Raw genomic sequence first — 26,609 nt, 5'->3', positions numbered from 1 at the left:
CAGCCAGCTCTCCTGGACTCCTTTTGCCCTCATGTTAGCCTCCCAGGGGATCCTGCCCATCAGTTCCCTGAGGGAGTCAGTCTGCTTTTCTGAAGCCCAGGGTCCGTATTTTGCTGCTCTCCTTTCTTCCTTGTGTCAGGATCCTGAACTCGATCATCTCATGGGCACTGCTGCCCAGGTTGTCACTCACTTCTACTTCCCCTACCAATTCTTCCCTGTTTCTGAGTAGCAGGTCAAGAGGACACGGCCCCTGGTTGGTTCCTCCAGCACTTGCACCAGGAAGTTGGCCCCAACAGTCTCCAAGAACTTCCTGGATTGTCTTTGCACTGCTGTATTGCTCTCCCAGCAAATGTCAGGGTGATTGAAGTCCCCCACAAGAACCAGGGCCTGCGATGTAGAAACTTCTGTTAGTTGTCCGAAGAAAGCCTCGTCTACCTCATCCTCCTGATCTGGTGGTCTATAGCTGACGCCCACCACGACATCACTCTTGTTGCTCTCACCTCTAAACTTAACCCAAAGACTCTGCGATTGACTTTAATGGGAGCCAGTTTGGCCCTTTGTTGTTTTATAACATGAACATAAACAGAGCATGGTATGCTTGGAAAACATAAGAGCACATTCCACCCCTGAGGAGCTGGCATCCACTCCACTAATTACTTAGCTATCTGAGGTGTTAATGGCCAAATTGTGTGCCTCTATCTGCTCCAGCCTGGATCCCAGTCTAGTCACGTTCTGCACATATGCACTCTTACGTAGAGAGTCTGAGTGGTGACAGGTCTTTTTGTTTTGGCTGCTTAGCTTCAGCCTGGCCATTCAATCCTGAACTCTCTCCCAAGATGTAGGCAGTGCATGCCCACAGACACACATGGACTGCTGTATGTGGTAACTGCTCCTGAGGATGATGTAAAGAGATGCCAAGTGGAAGGATGGGGAACACCCTGGGGAGATAGAATGGCTCAGCGGGTCCACAATGGAAAGTGCCCCACACCAGGATATCCCATAGCTCAGCAGTCAGAGCACTCTCTGGAGAGGTGGAAGACCTTGTTCAAATCCTTTTCCCCCCATCAAATAGGGGGAGAATTGAACCTGGTCTCCTACATCCCATGTGAGTGCTCTAAGCACTGGGCTAAAAGTTATAAAGTGGGTAGAAATACCTCCTCCTCTGGCTGGTTTCTGTGGAATTAGGCACCTGCTTAACTCATGCTGACAAGAAATGGCTTAGGCACCTAAGCGGCATGGCTCCAGGAGACCAGCTCCCATTTGTGAATTGCTAGTTGCACATCTCTGCAGCCCAGACTTAGGTGAAAGGGGCGGGGCTTAGCACACACCTCTTGTCAGCATCTCCCATTGGCTAGCTTAGGCGGCTCCCAGCCTAGCATTCTGGCTTTTGTGACCCACTGTCTAAAGTGCCTATCTCTAATGAGGCCAACTGGCAACTGTCTAACACCAGCTACTAGAAAGAATTAAAAGAAGACCCCATACCACAGCTTGCACAGGAATTTAAGGATAAAATCAAATTCTTCCCTGGAAAATTCCAAGAGAAACTCTAGCACCTCATCCCCCACAAACCCACCTCAGGGACCTTCTATATTCTTCTCAAGGTACACAAACAAGGGAACCGAGGCAGACCCATCATCTCTGGCCATGGCACTCTTACTGAAGGATATCAGGACTCATAGAAAATATCCTATCCTCAAGCTACTCACCACCCAAAGGGTCAGCTTCCTCCAGGACACAACCACAACGCATACTGAATAGGGACCTCATACTGAAAGAAATCTTTCCTAAACCGCCTCCTCTGGCCTTCAAACAACCCCACACCCGCTCCAACTTCATCATCAGAAGCAAGCTCCCCAGAGACCAGGCCACACCAACTCAAAGCGGCACCAGACACTGCCAGAACAACAGATGCAAAACCTGTAGACATATCTCCACTTCTACAATGATCAGCACCCCCCACAACACACCTTTCAAGATCCATGGGCCCTACACGTGCCTATCACAATATGTGGTATACCTCATCCGGTGCACTAAATGCCCCAATAACAACTATAAGGGTAAAACCAGACAATCACTATGCTCTCGAATGAACTCACACAGGAAAATGATAAAAGGCAAAAACACCATATCGCCTGTGGATGAACACTGTTTGCACAATGAGCACTGTATATCTGAACTCTCAGTCCTTATCCTCAAAGGAAATCTGCATACCACCTTCAAAAGACAAGCTTGGGAGGCTAAATTCATAACTTTGCTAGACACTAAAAATCATGGATACAGTGTTTTAGCTACGTCAGTGCAAGGATATTAGAGAGACAAGGTGGGTGAGGTAATATATTTTATTGGACCAATTTCTGTTGGTGAGAGAAACAAGCTTTTGAGCTTCTACAGACCTGAAGAAGAGCTCTGTGTAAGCTTGAAAGCTTGTCTCTCTCACCAACAGAAGTTAGTCCAATAAAAAACATTACCTCACCCACTAAAAATCATGCACTGAATAGAGACACTGGCTCTATGGTTTATTACAGCAATCTATAACTCACTAACAACCTCCCCTTGCAAGCTGCCTTTTTTTTTTCTTTTCCCCTCTCTTCCTTTCCCCCCTATGACCCGAGGGGTGTTAACGGGCCACTTCACCTTCAGTGGTCCCTTGGAATGTGTTTTAATTACTTATACTAAACAATCTGTTCACCCTTGTATTTAGCTGTGACACTCTGTGGATGTCTACACTGCAATTAAAAACCTGCAGCTGGCCCAGGTCGGCTGACTTGGGCTTGTGGGATTTAGACTTAAGGGGATGTTTAATTGCAGTGTAGACATTTGGGCTAGGGCTGTAGGACTCTGTGAGGTGGGAGGGCCCCAGAGTGAGGGCTGCAGCCCGAGCCCAAACATCTACACTGCAATTAAACAACCCCACAAGTCCTGGTCAGCTGGTGCAGGCCAGCTGTGAGTGTTTAATTGCAGTGTAGAAATATGTTTCCCAGACCTGAGGAAGAGCTCTGTGTAAGCTCAAAAACTTGTCTCACTCACCAACAGAAGTGGATCCAATAAAAGATATTACCTCACCCACCTTGTCTCTCTTTCTTTCCCCATGCATTCTGCAGGGAGCCTTTGTGAATCGCAATGTGTACCTGTGATTTTGTAGGTGCTAAAAGTCAGGCATTGCAACACTCAGCATCACAAAGCCTCAGTGCCTTTGCAGATGTGGGCCAGAGAGACTAAGGGCTTGTCTACATGGTCTGTTAGTGCGCAGCACGCCAAGGTGTGAATGTACGGCACTCTAGCCTGCTGTACATTAACTGGTGTTGTGGAGCCTGCTGCTGTGCAGTACAAGTTCTGTAGTGTGCTTCGACAGTGACTTGCCCAAGGTCACACACAAAGTTTGTGGCAGAGCAGAGAATTGAGCACAGGTATTCTGAATCGCAGGCTAGGGCTCTAACCACTGAGCTATGCTTACTTTCTTCCTGCTGGGTTGCACAGCAGTAAGATGCTCAGGTACCCCTTACTTCCACCTACCTGTGAGTCATGATTTGTCTCATATTGAAGTGCTTTAGGATCCATTTGGAAGGGAGCTGCCGTGAAAACATCAATTATGGTTATTATATTAATAATAATGTTGACTTTTTTACCAACACCAATTCTATGAAAAATCCTGTTTCCTTATAGTGTGTGCTTTGGTTTAATATGGAACTGGAGTAGCATCTGTGCCATATTTACCCAGTCAGGCCATCTGGACTATAGACATTTAACGTTTTAATGTTTTTACCTTGATCTTTTGGCTAAGGCCAAGTGTAATATCAGCTTAATGAGTTTAATATATCCCCCTAGGGACTGAGTTCTGCCCTGGCAGGGGGAATGGATTCAGTGGGCCTGATTTTTAAGATTGGTTTCTCATTTTGCAGCCTCAAATAACTGCTGCCGTACAGGTGACTAACCATGTGCAATATAGATATTTACATCCCAGCGTCTGTGCCTGCAGCGTGCAGACCCTGATATACTACAGTATATATGTTACTACAGTAACAGATGTGGTGTAAATGCCTGAACTAATTGTGGGTGCAAAATGAGCGTTTGGATTGAAGCTCCTTAAAGACCAGGCCCAATAATCTAGTATGTCTTTTTCATTTCTAACTACTTCTGAGTCTCTGATCCTAATGATATTAAGACCTTGTTTACATGGGGAAATTGAATCAAATAGCTATTGCAGAATAGCTCCATGTATGGACACTCTTTTCTGGAATAAGAATCACTTTATTCTGAAATAATTGCTCTGCTTTGTGAGTTGCACAGCTAAATTTCCATGGTTACTGCTGATGACTGTATATGCCACTGTGGTGCTGTGTATTGAGGACTATGTTGAAATTGCAAGCTATCACTATAAGAGCATTGGGGTTTCCAGGTTCTGCTAGCAGATGATTGGGCTCTCTAGCAAATCATATGAACAGAGTCAATATGAAAAGAGCCATCTTAAAGCAAGAGGGGTGAGTTGTGCCTCACTGCCATAGGGAGCAGCCTGTTTTCTTTCTGTGTGTTTTTTTGTTCTTGTGTATTATTAGGCTGATAATGAAGAAATGAAGTAGTGTTATGCTGCAACCTTCCAGCAAGAATATTTATCTTTTTATCTAATTTCTCTGTTTATGATCTGAACATAACAGCCACAAACTTGACTCCTTGTCACACTGAAACTTAAGTACATTTTGAGCCAGATCCTCAGTTGATGTAATTGGCATAGCTCCGCTGAAGTCAATGAGGCTACACCAGGGGTGGGCAAACTTTTTGGCCTGAGGGCCACATCTCAGTGGGGAACTGCATGCAGGGCCATGAATGTAGACCTGGGGCAGGAGGTTGGGGTACAGGAGAGAGTGTGGGGTGTGGGAGGGGATGCAGTGTGCAGGAAGGGGCTCAGGGCAAGAGGTTGGGGCAGAGGAGGGGTGCGCAGTGTACGAGGGGACTCAGGGAAGCAGGTTGGGGTGCAGGAGGGCGTGCAGAGTGTGGGAGGCGGCTCAGGGCAGGGCTGCAGGGAGGAGTTTGGGAGGGGGCTCAGGGCAGGGGTTGGGGTGCAGAACGGGTGCAGGGTACAGCAGGGGGTTGGGGTGCAGTCAGGGTGCAGCAGGGGGCTCAGGGAAGGGAGTTGGGATGCAGGGTGCAGGAGGGGCTTGGGGTGCGAGCTCCAGCCCGGCACTGCTTACTTGGAGCGGCTCCAGGGTGGCAGTGGCGTGCACCGGGGCCAGGGCAGGCTCCCGGAAGTGGCCGGCACCACATCCCTGCAGCCCCTCGGGGAAGGAGGCAGAGGGCTCCGTGCACTGCCCTCGCCTGTGGGTACCTCCTCCGAAGCTCCCATTGGCCGCGGTTCCCCGTTCCCAGCCAATGGGAGCTGCGGGAGGCTTCCGGGAGCGGCGTGGGGCCTGCAGCACCACGGGGGTGGCAATCCCACGGACTGGATCCAAAGCCCTGATGGGCTGGATCCTTCCTGCGGGCCACAGTTTGCCCAACCCTGGGCTACACGATTAAGGATCTGGCCTGTAGTATTTAAGTGCCAGAGTTCAATATCAAATACATGGCACTCATCATCTTACTATATAGACTGCAAAGTCTTTGGGTCAAGGTCTTTTTCTTGATATTTGCTTGTGAATCTTGTAGTATGCTCTGAGTATTACATAAACAACGATAATATAATGATTTCTATGATAATTTTCTAACCCCTCTCCCCTCCCCTGCCAGAATTCTTAGAGGATAGAAGATATATGGCATGTAGCACAGGAACATAAAAAGTGCAATCTTTGTCAGTAAGTGAGGGTTATTGTTTGGGTTTGATTTCATCTGTTTGGTTATTTTTGATTTTGGCTTGAAGAGAAGCTGCTGGTTTTATATTTCACGTTATTGTATTTTTAACATATGGATAAGGCATCTACAGTCCAGGAGTGATCCTTAAAAATCATTACAAAATGAAAAAGAAAGCTTGAATTATTGTATTTCTTTTCTTTTTTTAATACTGTACATTTATTTAATAGGTATTAACAGGTTTACAAATCCTTGCCATGTAAATATCAGAAATAAAACAATAATCATTACAACTGTGAGCTTTTTGTTTAAAGAAACATTATACAGAAATATAGTTATTAGATCATTTTATTTCTAAGTCAAAGCTGAATCCCTTTATTCTATAAAACTGTGAAGTCATTTGGTTTTATCTACAGGAGCATCTGGGGTGTTATCAGATGCCACTTAGGCCAAATTAAATACACTGAAGATAAACACTAACTCCCTAAAGTCATTAAAAATTTACTAAATTGTTATAGTGACAGTTCAGTCCAGCTCCAATAGCCCGCAGTTTCCTTACAAAAACATGCATGCCCATTATCACGACAACTTGCGTTCCTGAAAGTTATGTATTAGAAACAGGATAGCATTGTTTGCTGATTTACATTTCTTCAGTGTCCAAAACCTCATTGGTACACAACATGCTTCAAGGCTCATCTACTTATTTGGGCTTTTTCATGGGAGATGGATAGTTGAGCAGGGAGGATTAGTTAGGTGGCTGTGATTTAAAGCTGGTGTATTTCTGCTGCTTGTATTGTTGTTGCTCTGGGATGCACCTAGGGTTTGTGGATGGTGCTTTATAATATTTTTGGAACACAGGACATTGGGAGGGTTAGACTGGGGCTTTAACACACAGGGCCTGCCGGGGCGGGGTGTGTGTGTGTGTGTGTGTGCGCAGTATGGAACTGCCTTAGGAGGAACTCTGGGAGGGATTATGCACAGGGCAAATGCACACGTTGCTCCATCTATTAGTAGAGTGCAGCATGTTTTCCCTGGTGCATCAGCCCAGTTCTGTGTGATGTGGGGGAGAGGGACTATAGTCTTCCTTTCTACCCTCTTTGGAATAGCTAGCAACCCACAGGATATTAGTAAGGGGCTGTCCCTGACAGGGGTGCTGGAACAATTTATGTAGTGGGGGTGCTGAGAGCCATTGAACCAAACTGTAAACCCTGTATATGATGGAAACCACTTCAAGCCAGGGGGTGCGGCAGCACCCAAAGTTCCAGCACCTATGGCTGATAGAGGGGACTGCAGTTGTGTCTAGTCCCTGTGAGGGAGGGACACTAGAAGGAAATGCTTCTTGTATCCTACCTTTCCACCCTCACACTGCTTGCAGACCCACACAGGGGCAAGGCACAATCTGGTCCTGAACAGGTGACAGTCATGCTTTCCATAAAACACGGGAGACAGTCTGAATTGTGCTTATAGCAGGGCCTTGCTGCAGAATTTAGGTCCTGTGTGCTACTGAATCTGTGAGAACCTGGCTGAAGCTTTACTCAGTCAGCCCAGCTCCTGGACAAGTCTAATTAGTTGTGTTCGTTCTGACTTTGTTTTTCCCAGCTTCAACATTTACAGTGCAATAGTTTAACTTGCTTATAGAGCAAACCTCTCATTAATCTGCTTCTTAAAGTACATTAGGGAAAATGAATGTGATGTGTATTGTTTCCTGTTGTTATGGTAACATGGCACTGTCCGTTTATGTTCCTAAAAACATAAGAAAGTGATCTTACTGTGTTAGTGTAACAGTAAGTTGGATGGCACCAGTTTGCTCTCCTCATTAAAAAAATTACTGCAGAGTTACTTGCATTAACTGCCAATGACTTAATCTGAAGTGTTTTCAGTTGCAGGGCATTTAAAATGTCTCTCTGTAATATGTGAGAATACATTGCAGCCCAGGAGCAATAATAAATAAAGAGACATTTAAAAACTCTCCTTGGGCCATGGAATGGTGCCAGTAAAAATAGAACATCTGGCAGCAGGCCAGCCTGGATTCTTAAGACATTTCCAAAAGTTCAGTATCAAATAACTACTTTTTTATAAATCTTCCTTATTTTGCTGGAGTCCTCATTATTAACATCAGGGTGCATGTGTTTTCATTTGTGTGAATAGATTCCCGGAAAATAACTCTCCATGCTGAGTCAATGAGTTTCATTACAAACATCTCAATGGTCTGGTTTAAGTCTGCTGCCAGTAGGTCAATAATTGAGGAATTATTAAAAGAAGCCTTGGGGCTTGTTTGTTTTATGTAGGCACCCTGGAGATCTTTTGCGTGTTATGATCCTGGTTTATCTTTCAACAAAAGGCTTCCATTGAGGTGTAGCTTTTATTCTTTTTAAAATGCAATACATTCTGCTACTGCAGATACTAACAATGCTGACTCTTTCTGTCAATCAGCTAACTATCTGATCTGGTTTAGCCATCTTAGTAACATCAGGCACCAAACACAGAATTAGTGATCACGTTAAAATTGTAAAGACCTCACTCTGCCCCTTCTGTGTCCAGGTGCTTTTAGTGGGGTCTCTGTTTGCCTTTTTTCCCCTTACACTATTGCAGGAAGGTCTTTGTGCACAGGTGGGTCCATGGATGGTCAGACATCCGTTCATTCTTATCTCCTCACTAAGGAGTTCCATGGTCAAGGATTCTCCCCCAAGAACTATCTGTTTCAAGAACTTCCCACTGAGCTGAGCTTGGAGCAGCATTCTCATCAAATGCAGCTGTCTTGGTGGTTCACATGGTGGTTCTGGTTTTATCTGGAGAGTATGAGGAATTAGGACCAGATGCAGGGTTTTTTAATGTCTGTTTTGTGCATTATAAAAGCTTCCTTGAGGCCTTGAGAGCCTGACTACACTGCCCGCCCTCTGTCCAAACAAAAATAAATTAGCTGGTCCTTGCAGGCCCCTGCAGTGCATTATCAGCACAAACTGCAAGGTCTGGAAAATCAGCCCTTGCTAGTGGGAGAGGACGTCTGTTGATTTCCAGTGCAAAAAATTCCAGGTGCTGTTTAATCATGATGTTTTAACTATGAACATTATTTCTAACCTGTTATTGATACACAGAAAATAGAATGAATAAAACTCACTTTTCAGTGACGGGATTCTCCAATTCTGCAGTAATTATTATTGTTTGTTTATTATTTGCATTATGGTAGCACCAGAAAGGCCCTAAACAGAATCAAGGCCCCATTGTATGAGACATTGTAGAAATAGATAGAGAAAATGGTCCCTACCCCATGGAGCTCACAATTGGTTATGATTTATTATTGCATTTCAGTGTTGCCTAGAGGCTGCAGTCATAGATCAGGTCCCCATTGTTCTAGGTGCTGTACAAACACAGAACAAAATCTAAACAGACAAGACAGATGAGGTGGAGGAAAGAATAACCAGGAGGGGATGAGTTAATAGGAGCATGGGAGTAGAAGGAAGGAAGGGACGGGTGGCTAGGAAGAGTTAGGGGAGATAGAGGAGCATGTAGGTCAGGGAGATTGTGGCTAGCAATGGAGGGAGTTTGAGGGAGAGGGGCAGAGCGTAGGGTCTGTGAAGGTCATTGGTGTCCATAAGGTAGAGAAGAAGCCTCAGTCTCTTCAACTCTACTGCTCTGCTACTGCAGTTTCTGACCTCAGCTCCAGACAAGGGAGGGCTTTGTGAGCTCCACCCCTGGGAGACGCCCATTCTTCCCATTTGGTTTACTTAAGGCTGAATGATTCACCATCTGGGCGAGAGTGTGGTCCTGGGGCACAACAAGATCCAGTGTCTAGAAGCTGAAGTGAGACAAATTTAGACTGGAATTAAGATGCAAATTTTTAATAGTGAATGTAATTAATCATTGGGCAGAAGAACTTAACGAAGATGTGTGATGGATTCTTCATCAGTTGAAGTCCCTAAGTCAAGATTGGATGCTTTTCTAAACAGTAATTCAATCAGAAGTTACAGATTTAATGCAGGAATTACATGGTCTGTGTCATACATGAGGTCAGAACAGATTATCATAATGGTCTCGTCTGACCTTAAAATCTATGAATCTGTCATATTTTATCTTGAGAAAGTAAATTGAAGAGGTTTTTTTAAAAAATGTCTTTGTGGTACATTCAGGCCAGAGTTGAGTGAATAATTCTAAGTGAATAATTTATTTGATGGATTTCATCTCTGTCTGTGTTCGCCAGTCATCTGCAAAAAGCTTACAGTTTCCTCAGATTTGTTGTTCAAAAGCTGCTGAACAATTTCTGGGAATAATTCTGGTATGCAGATTTTTCATGAGTGGGGTTTTTTATATTATAACCTGTTAAATAAAGTACCTGATTAAAATTTGATATTGTGATAAATTTGAATTGTGTTGACTCATTTGGATTTGACATTTAGCTTTCATTTTATTGTTTCCATTCGCTTTCTAGATTAGCTTAACTTTTAGAATTAGATTTCTGGGACAAATAGTTGCATATTGAGTTCAAAATGCATTTTCTGGGTTAAATTTACTCCTGGGAAGAGGACCAACTCAAAGCCTATGCACTACACAGGTCCTGTAGAAGATCTCAAAGTAAACGCTTAAGTGGGACTCCTCCTGGTCGTCTGCCCATGGATGAATTTCACCTTCTGTGACTATTATCTAATATCTTAAAAATCACTGATTCCATAAACATTTCTGACTGCAAACTTATTCACTGGAATCTGGGTGGAAATCTAACTCAAAAGTGAAATGAACACGGGAAAGTGAATTTTTAGTGTTTTATTTGAGCAAACAGCAGCAAATGTGTTGAGGGCTGAAACCTGCTCTTATTGGGGCATGCATTATGTTTTTTCTTTGTTCTCTTCAGAATCAAGACAATCCTTACTGATACATTGGCAGTTCTTTTAGATTTTCACATTTAATAGCTGTTACCATCACTTGCGTAATTTAAGGCCTCCATTTTCAGTTATTTCAATTATGAGTATTTTTAGAACCTTGTTTTTCCTAGTAAATGCTGGCAGGACATTGGGGTTGGTTTCCACTGGAAAACAAGTTAAAGGGAAAATGGGATCTGATCTACTAGTCCTGAAATCTGACCTACTTTTAAATTGCTGTCAGGTGGTGAATCTCCTCCGGATTCTAAATATCGATTTATTCTAGATAGTACGGTAGAAGTGGGACAATAGTTATAAAATATACTATTCCAGCCCCAAGAAATGTAAGAAAAATTCCTCAGATGTGGTTTTGTGTGTGTGTGTGTGTGTGTGTATGTGTGTGTACAGTGGATATACAGAGCTTCACTCTTCTACTCTGTGGCAGCAGACTCAGAAACATTCAGACTACAGAGTCGCATATACATATATGTATATAATATATGCATGTGCGTGTGTGTATATATGTAAAAGTTGGGCAAGAGAAGTCATGCTCGGACTGAATTGTTGGAATTCCACATAAGAAAATGAGTAAAGCAGAGAGTAATTTCTTCCTCAGAGCTAACCTCATTAGTGAGTTAACATATACTTTTTTTAAAAAGTATTTTAAGCCCATTTTTTTTAAAAAAAAACAAAACAACATTTTAAGATCTCAGTGAGACCCTTTGGGGCCTGAATTATAGTGCATGTATTCTAATGTTGGGAGGTTGATGACGCTGAGTCTTTGGCAACCAGCCTGACAACACATTGAATGTGAATTAATGGTGCCATAATTCACCCTGATTTTTGTCTTTTGATTTAATTAAAAGTTGTTGGGGGAAAACAAACACATAACTAATTAACATTGCCCTTTAAAAATACATATGAGAATGTGCACACTTTAAACCTCGTAATCTGCAGATTTTAATCTTTTGCTTGGCAACTGTTGGCGCCACCAAACAAATTTAAAAGGACAGCCTGAGTGGAAACTGTTTAACCATCATCTGCCTTTCAGTTTGTTTGTGGGCTGCTGAGCAGAGCTTGAGACTTAAAATTTGCTATAGAATTTCTTAGGGCCTAGCTACACTAGGAAAAATTACCATTGCAATTTCTCTAATATAGATAGATGCCTAGGCTTACTCATAATTATACCACTAGTATCACTGTAAATGACAGTCACTAGTTTCACCATAACTGATGTGTCTCAGGCCAGGCCTTGAACTTGTTACATATAGAATTAAAATACAGTTCAAGTCAAAGATTGTCAAGGTGTTCTGAATTTTTGTAGCCCTACATTTTCCATTGTTGGTATCACCAATGAGAGCACCAGTGTAGACAAGATCTCACAAACCACTCTTGTTTTAAGCACCATGTCATTGGCCTTCTCTGAGCAGGGTTAGGTGACACTATGTAAAACACAGGCTCTCACCTGCAGCTATTACTGCTCCCGCCATTGCTACCACTGTTAGAGCTGAAGTGGTGTTAGATCCAGAGGTTTAGATTGGATATTAGGAAAAACTTTTTCACTAAGAGGGTGGTGAAACACTGGAATGCGTTACCTAGGGAGGTGGTAGAATCTCCTTCCTTAGAGGTTTTTAAGGTCAGGCTTGACAAAGCCCTGGCTGGGATGATTTAACTGGGAATTGGTCCTGCTTCGAGCAGGGGGTTGGACTAGATGACCTTCTGGGGTCCCTTCCAACCCTGATATTCTATGATTCTATGAAATTTTGGACAAAGCCTAGTGTAGACCCCACCAAGAGCTACAGCTGTGGAGGGGTTCTATGGAAAAAATAATGTGTGATTGTGTAGACAGTCACACAGTATCATAAGGCATATGTGCCAGGTTCAAATTAAGATTCCACAGGCAATTTCCTAATTTTTTATTATTTTACTTTGCAACCTCAACATTCTTTTAACATTTATTATTACTTATTTAATTTTCTAGGTTTTTAAAAAAGCAAACTGAAAAAACAGAATATTCCACATGTGGAATTGCAGTTCATTGTCAGCACAAACCTCTGCCACGTGAGCTAACAGAATAACTCACAGCAGTAGTAGGTTGTCATCCTCTGTGAGGGCCTGCACTAGAGGCAGATAAGGCAGATAAGGCACACATTTTACCAGTGGCTTTCGCAGCTATTTGCTTACAGCAGAGGGATGCTGAGACTCAGGAATCCCGGGTTCTAGTCTAGGAAGTGTACTTCAGAGGTTACAGACACTTCTGTCCCAGCCTGTGCAGCATGTGCTTTACTCAGTCTTCTTCCTGCCACCGCCTCCCCCAACTTCCCCTCAGCTCCTTGTTCCAGTCCTGGTGCCCATTCTATATCACCCAGCCCCTACTAAGCACCTTGCTTTGATCCCTGTGTCCCAGTCTTCCCTGGATCCACATCCCAGACCAAGTCTTGCATCCTCAGTTCCTTGTCCCAGTCTCCCACCCCAGCTCCATGTCCCAGTCCCCATCAGTCCTCCCCAACTCCACATCCTATCCCTCCCCCACAGTCCTCACTGGCTCTGTTTCCCAGATCCACAGTCCCCTAGCTCCTTATCCTAGCCCAAGTTACCTGCTTGGCTTCTCTTCCTGGCCCAGGCTAATTCCCCCAATCTTGGCTGCATGTACGAGTCCCTGTCCTTATCCCCTTCCTACCTCCTTGTCCCAGTCTCTCCCCTGACCATTCCCTCAGGCCCAGTTCCTCACCTCCAGTCAGGAGCTGCTTCTTTCTTCTCACTGCCTGGGTGCCAGCAGGAGGTGCATCGAGAGCACAGGAGAGACAGTGTCCCTGTGGAATTGCAGGAAAAGTTCTACTCAGCCTCTGGGATGGAGCGGACTTAGTTGCTCTTTGGGGATAGGGTGACTGGATGTCCTGATACTAGGGGCTTTGTCTTATATTCGCAACTATAGTCCCTGTCCCCCTCCAAAAAAAAAAAGTGTCCCGGTTTTTCACACTTGCTATCTTGTTACCCTATTTGGGGATAGCACATGTGCAGTCAGGATGAGGGATTAGAGCATGCTTAGTGCAAATAGAAACTTCAGAGAATTTAGCTGCAACCCTCTTAAGAAGCCTCTACTGAGCACGTACAAACTGAGATTTTCAGAGGCTTATAGTTTGAACAACCTTGGGCAGATTTTCATGAGGGTGGCAAAACCCCTAGCCACATTTCAGCTCCTAGCTCCAGAGCATGAGGGAAGTAGAGATTCTCAAAGAAACAGTTGTATAATTTTTTAACATAGGCAAAACAACCTTTTTTCACCTAACCTCATTCTGAGAAATGGCTGAAAAATTTCTGCTGAAATTAAAAAAACAACAAAAAACCTGAGGCAGACAGCCAGCTTGGCAAATTTCATCCCAAACCATTAAAATTTGTCAAAGTTATAAGCACCTGAAAACAGCATCTTTTAATGGAAAGTGTCAGGCAACCTTAACCAGAGGCATCACTACCTGTGCCGCCTATAATACGTATACTTCTATCTGTATTTTTTAAAAACAGACTACAGTTAGTCTTGTACTCTTCCTCTGATGGCCTACGAGCACATATTTGTGAAAGGGCCATATTTAAAAGTCCTGATTTAAAGCTACAATAGCAAGGAAAATTCTTGCCTCATTCAGTTTGAATATTTTATGATGTGCAGTGAATGAGGCATCTGGTGCAATTTTCTAAGGTGCAAGCTGAATGATGCAGGGCTCTGTAGGATTTATAATATTTTTATAGTAACAAACATCCTTACCTTATTATTAACACCTTAGATTACTGGCACTAAGAGAATTTTAATTGCCTAATTATATTTACAGGAGCTCAGGCTAGATCATTATAATGGTTCTTTATGGACCTGAAATCTATAAATTACACTATTTTGGCTGTTTGTTCATTGTCTTTTTGCGTTTCACTAAGTTGGAACAATGAGACGAGAGCAGCTAGTATGTCTTTCCTTTGTGCTAGTCATATTTCCTTTAGTTTGTCATGAACTTGCACAATGCAAAGGAAATTTAAATGCAAACAAGAAAACCAGGTTTTCATTATTATTTTTTAAATGAAAACATTTGTATTAATAATAGTTCCTGTAAACCCTTCCGTTTGATAAAAGTAATATTTGGAGCCTGAACTTCCCGGTAGTGCCCCTTTAACTCTCTCAGACCATTCTTATCTCACCTGGTTGTCCCAGCTCTGTACCTGATAGGCTGAGTTAAGTGCTTTTGTTGGCTTATAAGAACCCTGCAGTAAGTTAATCAAATTTAGAAAGTGTGGGCCTGATCCTGCTTCCACTGAAATCAATGTGTGTTTTGTCATTGACTTCAGTAAGAATAGGATGGGGCAAAGTGTTTAACATTATCACGAAAAATAACACAAGCCCTCATATGCAGTCATAAATTTATGTTTTAGAGAGCTTACACTAGGTGCTGTTTTCATCGCTGAGTTCTTTCATCGGTACTAGATCCTTTAGGCTTTTTATTATGACTATACTGCCTTTGTGCTGGGATTCCCAGTGATGTCAGCTCATCCCTGCCAGCAAGTCTGCACTGGAGAATTCAGAATGGCAATGTTCCTTACAAAGGGCGGGTTGCTTATGACTTGTAGTCTAACGTTCTAAGTTGGTTGAGCAAAATGCAATTCCAGTGCTTCACTTTGTACCACATTTACCATTGTATTCTACAATGATTTTAGCGGAACATCAGCAGATTAAGAGATTGCTGCCACGGCAAAGATGCCGATGTAAAAGACTGGAAGCAAAGATATTGAGTTGCCTCCATAATACATTTACCCCAATAAATTGTTACTAGGAAATTCCAAAGCAGTTAAGTGTTGACAATTAAATTCTAAGCAGTTAAACTATTGACTGATGATTAGTAAAAGCCTCAATTTTTGCTGACCTTAATATTGGCCTATACTTAGGGTTCATACCTATTCCATATTTCTAGGATCATCCCCGTTTCAACTGGGTGACCTGGCATCCCTCATCCCTGATGGGTGAATGTTAAGTCCCAGTGAAGCACCATCGCAGTTTTGATGTGATGCCAAATTAAAACATTGTGTTTTGTTAAAGATACATCCCTCTATTGCACTGTGACTTGAAGATGTAGTCATGACATCAGGCAAACTTCCCAGTAGCAGTTCTTCATGAGGGATTGTCCTCCTGATACTGAATAGCTTTACTGGTTTCTGTTTATACCACTATTGATGATGTCATCAATAAGACTTTTGTAAAAAACAAACAAACAGTGAAATTGTCAGCATTAAACATATACATGTTTTGCCAAATGGCACAGGAGCCTGTGTATTGACAGTCAATAGCAATAGGAAGTTGAATGGCTGTATTAAGGGGAGGATTTATACCTTAAAAATGGGTATTGCCAACAAGGGAAAAGAATCAACGAATAAATTATCATTTAAATATAACTAACGTCTATTAGTTCCAAATTCCAATATATACATTATTTTATAAAGATTAACATTGTAACTAGTGACGTGCCCTCTGCAATGCAGCTACAGCAGATCTATCCCATTTTGGTGGTGGACTGGTGGTTAGCCTTAAGAGAACTTGGAGATAGAGCTATGCAGTGTCATAAGTTGGTCCTGTTTTGAAGATGGAATAGAGGTGGGTCCAAGCTGCAAAGCTCAGGTGCAGATTTCAGGTCCCAGGTGCAACGTTCACCACCCAGCACACAGGAGTGTTTGGATCCTGGGTTTTGATAAGAGGGGATAGGAGGCAGCTATGAAGTTGAATGAGATGTTTGGAGATGGGGTTTTATTTGGACTCATCTTTATCTGGTAATAAAAGTAAATTAGAGTTTTTAAAAAGTAAAGTACTGCTGAAGGAAAGTGGGAATGAAAACAGAACGTGGCTGGCTTTCTGCTGAAGTAATGGAACTCTCTGTAGTGTTCTTGAAGAAGCAATGAATCTGAGGTTACAGATTCATTTATCAAACGCTTTCATTTATCAATTACACCATCAACGTAATGGATGAAACTGGACTCAGTGTCTGACCCTAAACTTGGTCAGAGGCCAGATTCTGACACACACACTCCTATTGAGTAGTGCCGACGCGACAAGTATTTCCATTGAAATCAGTGGATCTTCTCATATAATAAGTTACTACTCATCATTGATTCTTAGAATCTATAAGTGTGTGTTTCATAGTAACTTGAGAGTTTGGTCTTAAATGTAAATCCCAGGTGAGGAGGACCAAGAAGTTAAAAAATGGAAAACCATAGATGGTGACTATGTTTGTAATTTTTCATTTTAAGAGATAGCTCTGTGGTTTCTGATTCTTTCTCATGAGAGCTTCATGAAATTTTCATATCAGAACCCAAAACCAGGGGAGTTAAGGATTTTGTTGCAAACCACAAAGACAGATACTAGATCTAGATCCAAACTTCATCTCAGTGACAGGCACAACTGGAACAGTCCTGAACTTGGTGGATTGAAAAGCAAACTTTCTGAAAGTTCACAGTGGGGGTTTGTATCCTGCCCACTAGTGTATATATTCAAACTGTGATCTTGGAGCCAAATCCAGAGCTGGTGTTTTGGATCCGAGGTTCTGGTTTGGCCTGTCTCTGTTTTTGGTGAACGTGAGTCAAGTTTTGAACAAACTGGTCAAGTTGTGGTTTCTGGTTGAAACCATGCAGGTTTTTTTATCTGAAACCAGAAAAAAAAAAAAGTGATGTCAGCTAAATTTCACTTGGCTTCATTTGAAACACATGAACTGAAGCAACAAAATTGTTAAAGGGAACCTTCCACCTCCTTAACGAACCAAGTGTCTAACAGCTCTATTTATAATATCTTCTGTTTGACACGCTCCCCCCTATAAAACCAGAGGCTCTAATTCGGATCTCATACCAGTTTTATACCTGTCTGTCTGTATGGACTTCAGTGGACTTACTCTTTATTTACATTGGCAGAGAGGAGAATCAAGCCCAATTTACCATCAGATCATGAACATCCAGTTACTCGAGCCTTTATTATGCACAATAAACCGAAGCAATGGCAATCTGTGTCAGTACATTCTTATGGAACTGCATATTATTGCAGTCTGTGCAATGGCAATCTGTGTCAGTACATTCTTATGGAACTGCATATTATTGTAACTCAAATTGCCTGTCATTCCTTCTACCTATCCCTTTTCACAAACTCAGAAAATATACAGTTTTAATCTGTCTGCTTTCCAATAACAGTCTTCCACTGTCAAATGCATTTTATCTTATTGTTTTGCTTTTAATTTGACCATGCTGATATATCTTTAGTTAGACCCTACTTTAATAGTCTCTTCTCTCATTATTTCTTTTCTGCATTTCTCATTATTTCAAATGATGCGTGCTAGCTCCAGGTGCATATAGCTCTATTATATATATTTTCACCCATTTTTTTACTATTTCAACAATGCAATTTATTCTTATTTAATCTGAGGAGAAAAAAGGAAACAAAAATGAGAGATTTGCAAGGACACAATCAAGATGTGTACGTGTCTTCGGGTGACATTGACCCCGGCACAGGAGATCAATACAAATGTCTTAGCGCTATGCTGGCTGGCTAAGTTGTGGATTTCCCTCTTACCACATAACTACATGACCTTACTGCTGTCACCCTTGTCCTTCCTTTCCCTTCTCCCAGTATATTTTGAATTCTCACTTGTTTTGTCCTGCCCACTATTGCTCCATGGAATGAAAAGCTTATGATCCATGTCTTTTACTTGTTTTTCTGAGGCACCTACCATTTGTGCTCGGAGAATTAGTAATGTTGTCTTCCACCTGGCTAGGAAGGCTGCAATGGGTTATTTCCCAGTTGTGGGGAAAATGAGTTGCAATAGACACAGGATACTAATAATAGAATAGCAGTAATATCCAGCTCTTGTATAGTGCGTTTCATCAGTAGATCTCAAAGTGCTTTACAAAGGAGGCCAATATCATTATCCCCATTTTACAGATCAGGAAACTGAGGCACTATGCAGTAAAATGACTTACCCAAGGTCACCTAGTAGTCTGGTTTATTTAGTATAGACGTTTTGGAACAAATGTTAAGTGTCAAAAGCAAAGTTCAGCTTACAACTCACACATGTAAGCACACCACTTCCAGAAAATAGCTCTTTGTTCAAACACTCAGCCAGACAGTATGTGGGGGGCTGGCGGGGGGGGGGGGGGATAGCTCAGTGGTTTGAGCACTGGCCTGCTAAACCCAGGGTTGTGAGTTCAATCCTTGAGGGGGCCATTTAGGGATCTGGGGCAAAAATTGGGGATTGGTCCTGTTTTGAGCAGGGGGTTGGACTAGATGACCTCCTGAGGTCCCTTCCACCCCTGATATTCTATGATTCTATTACACACTGTCTTGAAGCAGGGACAATGGATCAGGACAAGGCACCTTTCCTAGCAAGGGTGGTATTGTGATTGGATGGGGAGTCAGGATCTGCTTCTATTCCTGGCTGTGTCACAAACTCTCTGTGTGATCTTGGGCAAGTCATTTAATCTCAGTGTCTGAGTTTCCTTAGCTGAAAAATGGGGATAATACGCATTCTGGCCTACCTCATTTGGGTGATCAGTGATTGTTGAAACAGTGTTTGATAATTCCAGATGGAAGGTGCTGTGGAAGTAGAAAGTATTAACTTTTTTATTTTTCATTTTAACTCAAACACGTGTCATTGTTAGTTTTATTAAATTCAATACCACATCTACCTGAGAACCAAAGGTCCACCTCCTGCCTATGCAGATATTGGTACACATCCCCTTGCTATAATAGCTGAGTAGCTCACATCACCCTGTGTGAAACAGAGAAGTACTATTAGACATTTTACAGATGGGTAACCAAGGCACAGAGAGAGATCACGTCTTGTACAAAGTCACACAGGAAGTCTGGGGCAGAACTAGCAGTTGAACCCCTGCTTTCTGAGTTCTAGTCCAGTGACTTAATCTCAAGACCATTCTTTGTCTCCTTTTAAAATAAATGGTCAGCAGTGACTCATCAGAATGTAGAGTGCACTGAACTGTAAGAGGGCCAGACACAAGCCCCTTTTTGTTGAATATGCATCGTACACCCCTAGGCACTTGTTGTGTTAATATTACTCCAGATTCCTGTAACACCTGAGTCATTACCAGGATTGAACTGCCTCCAAGTAATCACGCTTGGCTGTTCCTGTCCAGCCGTTTTCCTTGCATAGAGACAAGATCAGAATCAGCGAAGGGAGAAAAATTGCTGCTGCTCCAACTCCGTGTTGTACAGACGTTTGGTAAAGTACATCCAGTCAGATTAGATAAAAGGAGTACTTTGTGGCACCTTAGAGACTAACAGGTGCCACAAGTCCTCCTTTTCTTTTTGCAGATACAGACTAACACGGCTGCTACTCTGAAACCTCAGATTAGATAGTGACAGCTGCGAGGCAGAGACAGTCTACTCTCAGTCACACAGATTGCCACAGTGATGAGAAATGTCTCCTTCCATATCCGTCTGGCCAGGAAACTACTTCCCCCTCCTCTAAGACAAGGACCTACCTACACTGCCATCACCTCCAGCTTCAGCTACTGCTACTCTTGCTACTTGAGGCTGAATGTAACTGCCTCAGAAAGTGGGAAATTTGTGCCACACCCACCGGCAGCTCATCCCATAAGTGACAAAGACCAGTGCAAACACTGCAGGAGGGCTTCATAAATGCTTCATAAACACCTAGGGCTCCCTGCTCACTTCAGAACAGCGTGCAAAGTCCTGGTCTCAATATAATGGGCTGAGTCTCAGCTACTGAAGAGTCTGCTCACGCTCCAAGACAGGGATGACGCAGCTAGAGAGAGCCAGGTTTAGACCATTAGGTGCTGTGGGGCAGAACATTCTTGGGGGCAGAACCCATGGCTATGAAGCTTCTTGCTTGAAGAGACAAGGCTTTGTCTATCCCAGGGCTTGTTGCACCAGTAAAGTTATGCCAGTGTCAATGCACCATTGCAAACCCATAGTGTAGACACCCTGCACCAGGATACAAAGTGTCTTGTGCCAGTGCACATTACCTTGGACTTGCAACACAGGTAACCCATGCAAGAGAGTAAAGGATGCCATATGCCTCCTTTGGTCCCTGCATGAGGCGTACTTGAAGTCACAGTCATGTCCTAAATTAATAAGAGGTAACCACCCATGGAATGTCTATCTTGTGTGTCTGCGTTTCAGCTCTGTTTTGCAGTGCGTCATTCAATAGGCTGAAAATATCTCCTGTGTGTTGAAAGTAAATTATAAACAGATTGAGCCTGGGTACAGTAGATCAACTGAACTAAATTCAAGTTAGAAGAGCTTTTGATTAAGAGGTAAAGGACTTGTGGAGTGTGTGTGTATGGGAAATCTCAAGTAGTTCTGATTAAAAATAGTAGGGAGTTATTCTCTTTGGGAGTAAGGGAGGAGAGAGACCTTGCACATAAAAGCACATGCTGTAAATCAGTGTCTAGTAAAGCAGTATATCTCTGGAATTAAAACCAGGGAACTGTGTGAAGTGCACAACAAAGCACACAGAGATTTCAGAGGGAAACATGCTGTATTCAATCACACTAACTATGGAATGGACTACATTTTTCAGTGCAGGGAATCCACAGGGTACAAGAGGGGTTGGGGGAAATATGAAAAGACAGATAGTTAATAAAAGCCAGATTCAATAAAACTGTATCTGCCTTCTGCGGATGGAGAAATAGATTCTTTGCACAGCATTTAGGAGACTCTTCCATGGCAAGGAGAATGGAGTCTGGATGGATTTTATATTGAATGTAGATCTAAAATCAAAGATTTGGGGCAGCATTCTGTGCAGTATTGAATAGCACCTGCCTGTCCATTGTATCTATTCACTTTTCATTCTATAGCTCCTATTGTGGCAACCAGATAATCTTTATGTAGGAGGATTCCTATAGGATGAGCATTCAAACTTTATGCAAATGAAATGCCCAGGATGGAGAATGGACAAAAGTCGCCACAACCCAGGGTGTGGAGCTGCATCGCATCTCCTCCTCTGCAGCTGCAGCAGCCGTAGGCTGTGGTACCTCCTTGCCACCTGGGCTAGATGTTATAGCCTCGAGAACTACATAATGGATCCAGGAGCCCCTCACCTGGCTTGCTGCCAACCTGCCTGTATAGTGCCACCTTCTGCATCAGCCTGTTTCTGTGGCCAGCACAGAGCCCCCTCTATGGTGCATAGGGAGTGCAGAGAGCCTCTGCATGACCACTCTGGATCCAGGCTTCCAGCCCTGGTCTGTGTGGAAGTAAAAAGTTTAAGTGACGCAGAAGGGGCTCACATGGGGCCTGATGCATAGCTTATCGGAGCCAGTGGGAGCCTTTCCATTTATTTCAGTGGGCTTTGGATCAGGCCCTGGGTGAATTTCACCTCTGTTGGATAATTTCATTTTAGGTTCAATATTTCAGTGGCTCATTCAGTTTAGTTGCTTAGTAACTAATTGGTGGATTATTCAGTTTAAATGGCTGTTTTCTCCTAGATTTCATTTCAGTTTCCAAGTTGAACATGTTAATTTCCAGGAGCAGCATTCTCTTCTGTTTCAGCTCCTAACTTTCCTTAGGAAGTGACCTCATATCTTTATTCAAACATATTATTGCTTGGAGTGCCTGCAGCTGAATTACCTAGTGTTTGTATAATGTAAAGCTCCCACCACATGAGCATTTAATAACTCTATTATTTCCCTTTATTAGGTTTGTTTTTAAAGAACATTTCAGTCTGTTATTTATTATATGTTAAGTGGTACAGCTTGCAGAAAACACATCGCATTAATTTTATTTTTTTTAATTTGTTTTCCTGCTAAAATAGAAATCTTTTATTTGTCCTGGTGGGGCAGTTAAAGTTTCTTGCTGACAGTTTTATGATTTCAATAGCTCAGTAAAGACCTTCCTCTTTTTTTCACAGAAAGTTCCATTTAAAAGTTTAATGTGGCCCATTCTTTATGTAAGATGGGTGTAGGAACATGTTATTTCTAGCAGAGCAGAAGAGAAGTGTAATGTTGTATAAGTATAATATTGGGATGGTTCCATTTTATTTTTCTCTTTGATTTATGAAACCCTTTCCCAGTCTGGGTTACCTGGTGGGGAACTGATCTCATAATCTTTGTTCTCTCGTTAATAAATGTGGTTGCCAGAGTCAGTCTGAGGCCAGGCTCGCCCAACAGTCTTGTAACATAAACGTGTGTCTAAGTTGTGATATACGAACAAGTAGGAATGGGTAAAATGGTGAAGCTTCTGGAAGAGGCTGCCTTTCTCTTCTCCCCAGTAGGAATCCCAAAGCAGTACAATGAATGAATGTGCTGCAGGTATCAGACACAATTGCTGTATAAATCTCACACAGACAGGGGAAGGAGAATAGAACTCTGCCCTCCAGCTCCAAAAACACAAGCCTTTACCACTAAAGCGTGAGTCAAGATGCTGACAGTAGTAAGACCCCTATAATCTTCCTGGGCCAGCCACTAGACGGCGATGTCAGACTTTAACTTACACACACAAAGTGCGTTACAGCTGGGCAGTATCAGAAATACTCCCTGTCCTTCCTCATCTACTCATGGATCTTGCTGGCCTAGGAAAGTGTAATTACCCTGTGCTAGTTAGCCCTAGTGAGTGTGGCCCAGTGCTTTTTCTTTAGCCCTTGTCGAGACAGTATACTGGACTAGGTGGGCCATTCTGTTATGGTAGGGGAGTCACGATGTTTTTTGTTTTATAATTATTATCTTATTGTTTTCAATCAAACTTTTTGTTCCATTAGGGTGGATTCAGTGTTAAAAGCAAACTGACAAACTTCTGTGCTAGGGGAAGCCCCCCAAAATCCTAATATTTGAGGCTTCTTCTACTTTGTCTGAGCATCCCCGTAACACTAGACAGTCACTTGCTTGAACTGAATCTGATTCTGTACTCTCATCGGCCATCATTTAGGGTATATGTACATTGATGACACAGAGCCTAGCTTTAGTCTAGCTAGCTTGGGTGCTGGAGCAGTGGAACTGGGGCTGTATGGGCTTCCATATGAGCTATACAAGTCATCCCAGAATCTTGGGTAACTAGCAGCTTCACTGCTCCAGGACCCGAGCTATCTAGATTAAAGCTAGCTTGGGTGTGTCTACCCAAGCTGCAATCAGCCCCAGTGTAGACATACCTTTAGAGAGTTATAAGCACATCTTCACACTTCCCTATTCCATGATGTTTTTCAGCGTGTCTGGTGGCGAGCTTTTCGATCGCATAGTAGAGAAAGGATTTTACACCGAGAAGGATGCAAGCACTCTGATACGGCAGGTCCTGGATGCTGTCTACTACCTGCACAGAATGGGCATTGTGCATCGAGATCTCAAGGTAAGGCCACTTACTTATTTGTATCTCCACATAGTATTAATGAGTGTGGGCCCAATTACCACAAAGCCTAACTCTCACTCTTCAGGACTACCATGGGACTACCCATTTGAGTAGAGATTCATCCTTTGAGTGAGGCTTTGTATAATCAATACCGTCACCTATCTGAACAGCTGTCCTGTGTTTTATCTAGAGTAGTGATTCTTTATCTTGTCTCATGAAGGGCCTTATCCTGCCACCTTCACCAACATTAGTGGTGAGTGGGATTACAGCAGATCTATCCTGGGGGAAAATGACATCCGTTACATTAAGAATGTGCGCTCTTCTGGGCAGACGCATGTGTTTTTACTGCTGAAAAGTGCCTTGCAAATTTACAGTGCTACATTAAATACTACATACTACTTATGATGAGGATTTTGTGACGGAATCCCTGGGTTACAGCCTGGAATTATGGGACCGCTGTGCCCCCTTAACTCTCTAGCCGGGGCTGTCTCTCGCAATTCTTTGCTAGTGACAAGCAAAAAACTCCTCCAGGCATTGTTATCACTCAGCATAACAGCATGTGGAGCCCCACACCCAGCTAGATTGCATGAATGGTCCCTAAGCCACTCATGAATCACACAGAGAAAGGCGCCTATTCCCCCCAGCTCTCCAGCTGTGCATCCCAAAGCTGTACCATCTTGTCCTGGTCAGAAGCCTGACCAGTGTAAGTTTGTTAGACAATCTGCCCCTCTGTCAGGAGAGGACATACGGAAGCCTTTGTAAATTAAGCTGAGATTTCTCAAGCACTTCAAGTAAAACACACTGTTTTAGGTAAAATACAAAACATATTAGCTACAGAAAGATAGATTTTAAGTGATTATAAGTGGTAGGCATAAAAGGTCAGAGATAGTTACCAAAGAAAATAAAAGGTAAGCGCACAGTCTAAATCTTAAACCTTATTACATTAGGTAGTATTTAGATCAAGCACTTTTCTCACCACACTGGATGTTACAATTCTCAATATACAAGCTTCTTTCTCAAGCCTGGGACCAGTCTCCTCAATTGAAGTCTTTGTCTTTCCAGCATTCTTGATGCTTCTAGCATAGGTGGAGGAGGAGAAAGGCCCAGGCATGATGCCAGTGTCCTTATTTTATACCCTCAATCCATGTGACTGGAAAATATTAGCCCAGACATGTTCTGGTGGGCCTTGCTGAGTCACAGGATTAAGCAATTCCCCCTGGTGTGGTCTTGTGCAACTGCCATTGAATTGTAAATCCCTTGATTACAACTCCACTGCTGATTAATGATTGTTGAACACCCTCCTGGGAGTGGTTTGCCTCCTTTGTATGTCACTAGCAAACTTACCACATATTTCAGTAACAACCATACAGCAAAATCCCATAACTTGATACACACAAATGATATACAGATTTGGACAGGACAATGGGTTTCAGCAGATCATGACCTTTCATATTATATCTTACATGGCAAGCTTTGTGTGCAATATATCATAATTATATGACAGGGGTGAATATGGGGGTTCCTGCTTTTATGTACAGAGTGTCACAAGATTAATTGTTTGGAAAATGTTTACCAATTCCCTATCAATCCCGCTTTATAGTCATTCCATTTGAGCCAATGTTTTTGTAAGTGCTTTTTGCACAAGTGATTCTTTTCTGAAGAACACAGTGTAATTGTATGATTTTGAGATTAGTCTTTGTTCCTCGCTGTACCCGTGTGTCATTAGAGCAGAATCTCTCATCCCTTCTATTCAAATAATAGCATTATTTCTTCGTGCTTTTCTCCTTCCATTTTGAATGCTGCCATTGAGATGATAAGCAGATATTTCTTTGTAAAGATTTAATGGTGTGCATAGCTAGAGAAAACCAGTACATTTAAGACTTGGGTACCCTGAACAATACAGTAGCAGAAGGCATATTTTTTAATAAAAGACAATAACTGAATATATATACTCAGCATTGGGGTCACAAATTTATCACTTAGTGTAGGATAAAAGTGAAAGAGCAAACTAATGTAGCTTGTAACAAAATACAGACTTATAAGAGAGAAAGGATGGTCTTGTGGTTAAAGCACTGACCTGAACTAAACTGCAATTTAAGTTCAATTCCTGCCACTAGCTTAGTTTCCCTGGGTCAATTGCTTAGTCTTTCCAGCCTCAGTTCCCCATCTTTAATATGGGGATAAGAATTCCTTGTCTTCCAGGATTATTGTGAGGATAAGTTTAATTAACATTTGAAGCACCTAATGACTCTGGTGATGGGAGCTATCTAAATACTTGGTTAGGCGGAGGTCAGAGATGGAAAATGCTTCTCCATTTTGAGATAGGATTCACTTTTCCTCTTAGGGTATAGGACCTGTACTCTTTTACAGAGGCCAATGGATTTCTTGGCTATCAGAAGACTGAGGAAAAGTGGTCTCAGCCAAGCAATCCGTTGTCAATGACTTGGTGGGACTTTATAACCATCTCTTGTCCTCAGCTGTTGATATTCTGGCCTATTCCCCTACGTTGTCCTCCCAGGTCACAAAAGGGGAATCCAACCCAAAGAGAAGCCAGGCAGCATCACACTCTGGTGGTAAGAGAGTCATGACTGAAGCTTCATGTTTTCCATGGGTAGTTTCATTTTTTATTCCAGTCTTACAAAAGCAACTTGCTGCTT

At 42.6% G+C, this 26,609-nt stretch overlaps 1 protein-coding gene across 2 annotated transcripts in view; it reads left to right on the top strand.

Annotated features, from left to right (window-relative positions):
• The window catches only part of CAMK1D (calcium/calmodulin dependent protein kinase ID), a 370,342-nt gene that overhangs the window by 269,678 nt on the left and 74,055 nt on the right, over positions 1–26,609 (top strand). For both annotated transcript variants that reach the window (XM_074942617.1, XM_074942618.1), the window contains one exon: positions 23,814–23,952. In XM_074942617.1, coding sequence (XP_074798718.1) covers positions 23,814–23,952 — 139 coding nt within the window. The remainder of the gene's footprint in view (positions 1–23,813; positions 23,953–26,609) is intronic.

The sequence above is a fragment of the Natator depressus genome, chromosome 1, assembly GCF_965152275.1.
Source record: "Natator depressus isolate rNatDep1 chromosome 1, rNatDep2.hap1, whole genome shotgun sequence".
Taxonomy (NCBI): Eukaryota; Metazoa; Chordata; order Testudines; family Cheloniidae; genus Natator; species Natator depressus.
The sequence above is the reverse complement of the archived record's forward strand: the minus strand, read 5'-3'. Positions and strand labels throughout refer to the sequence as shown.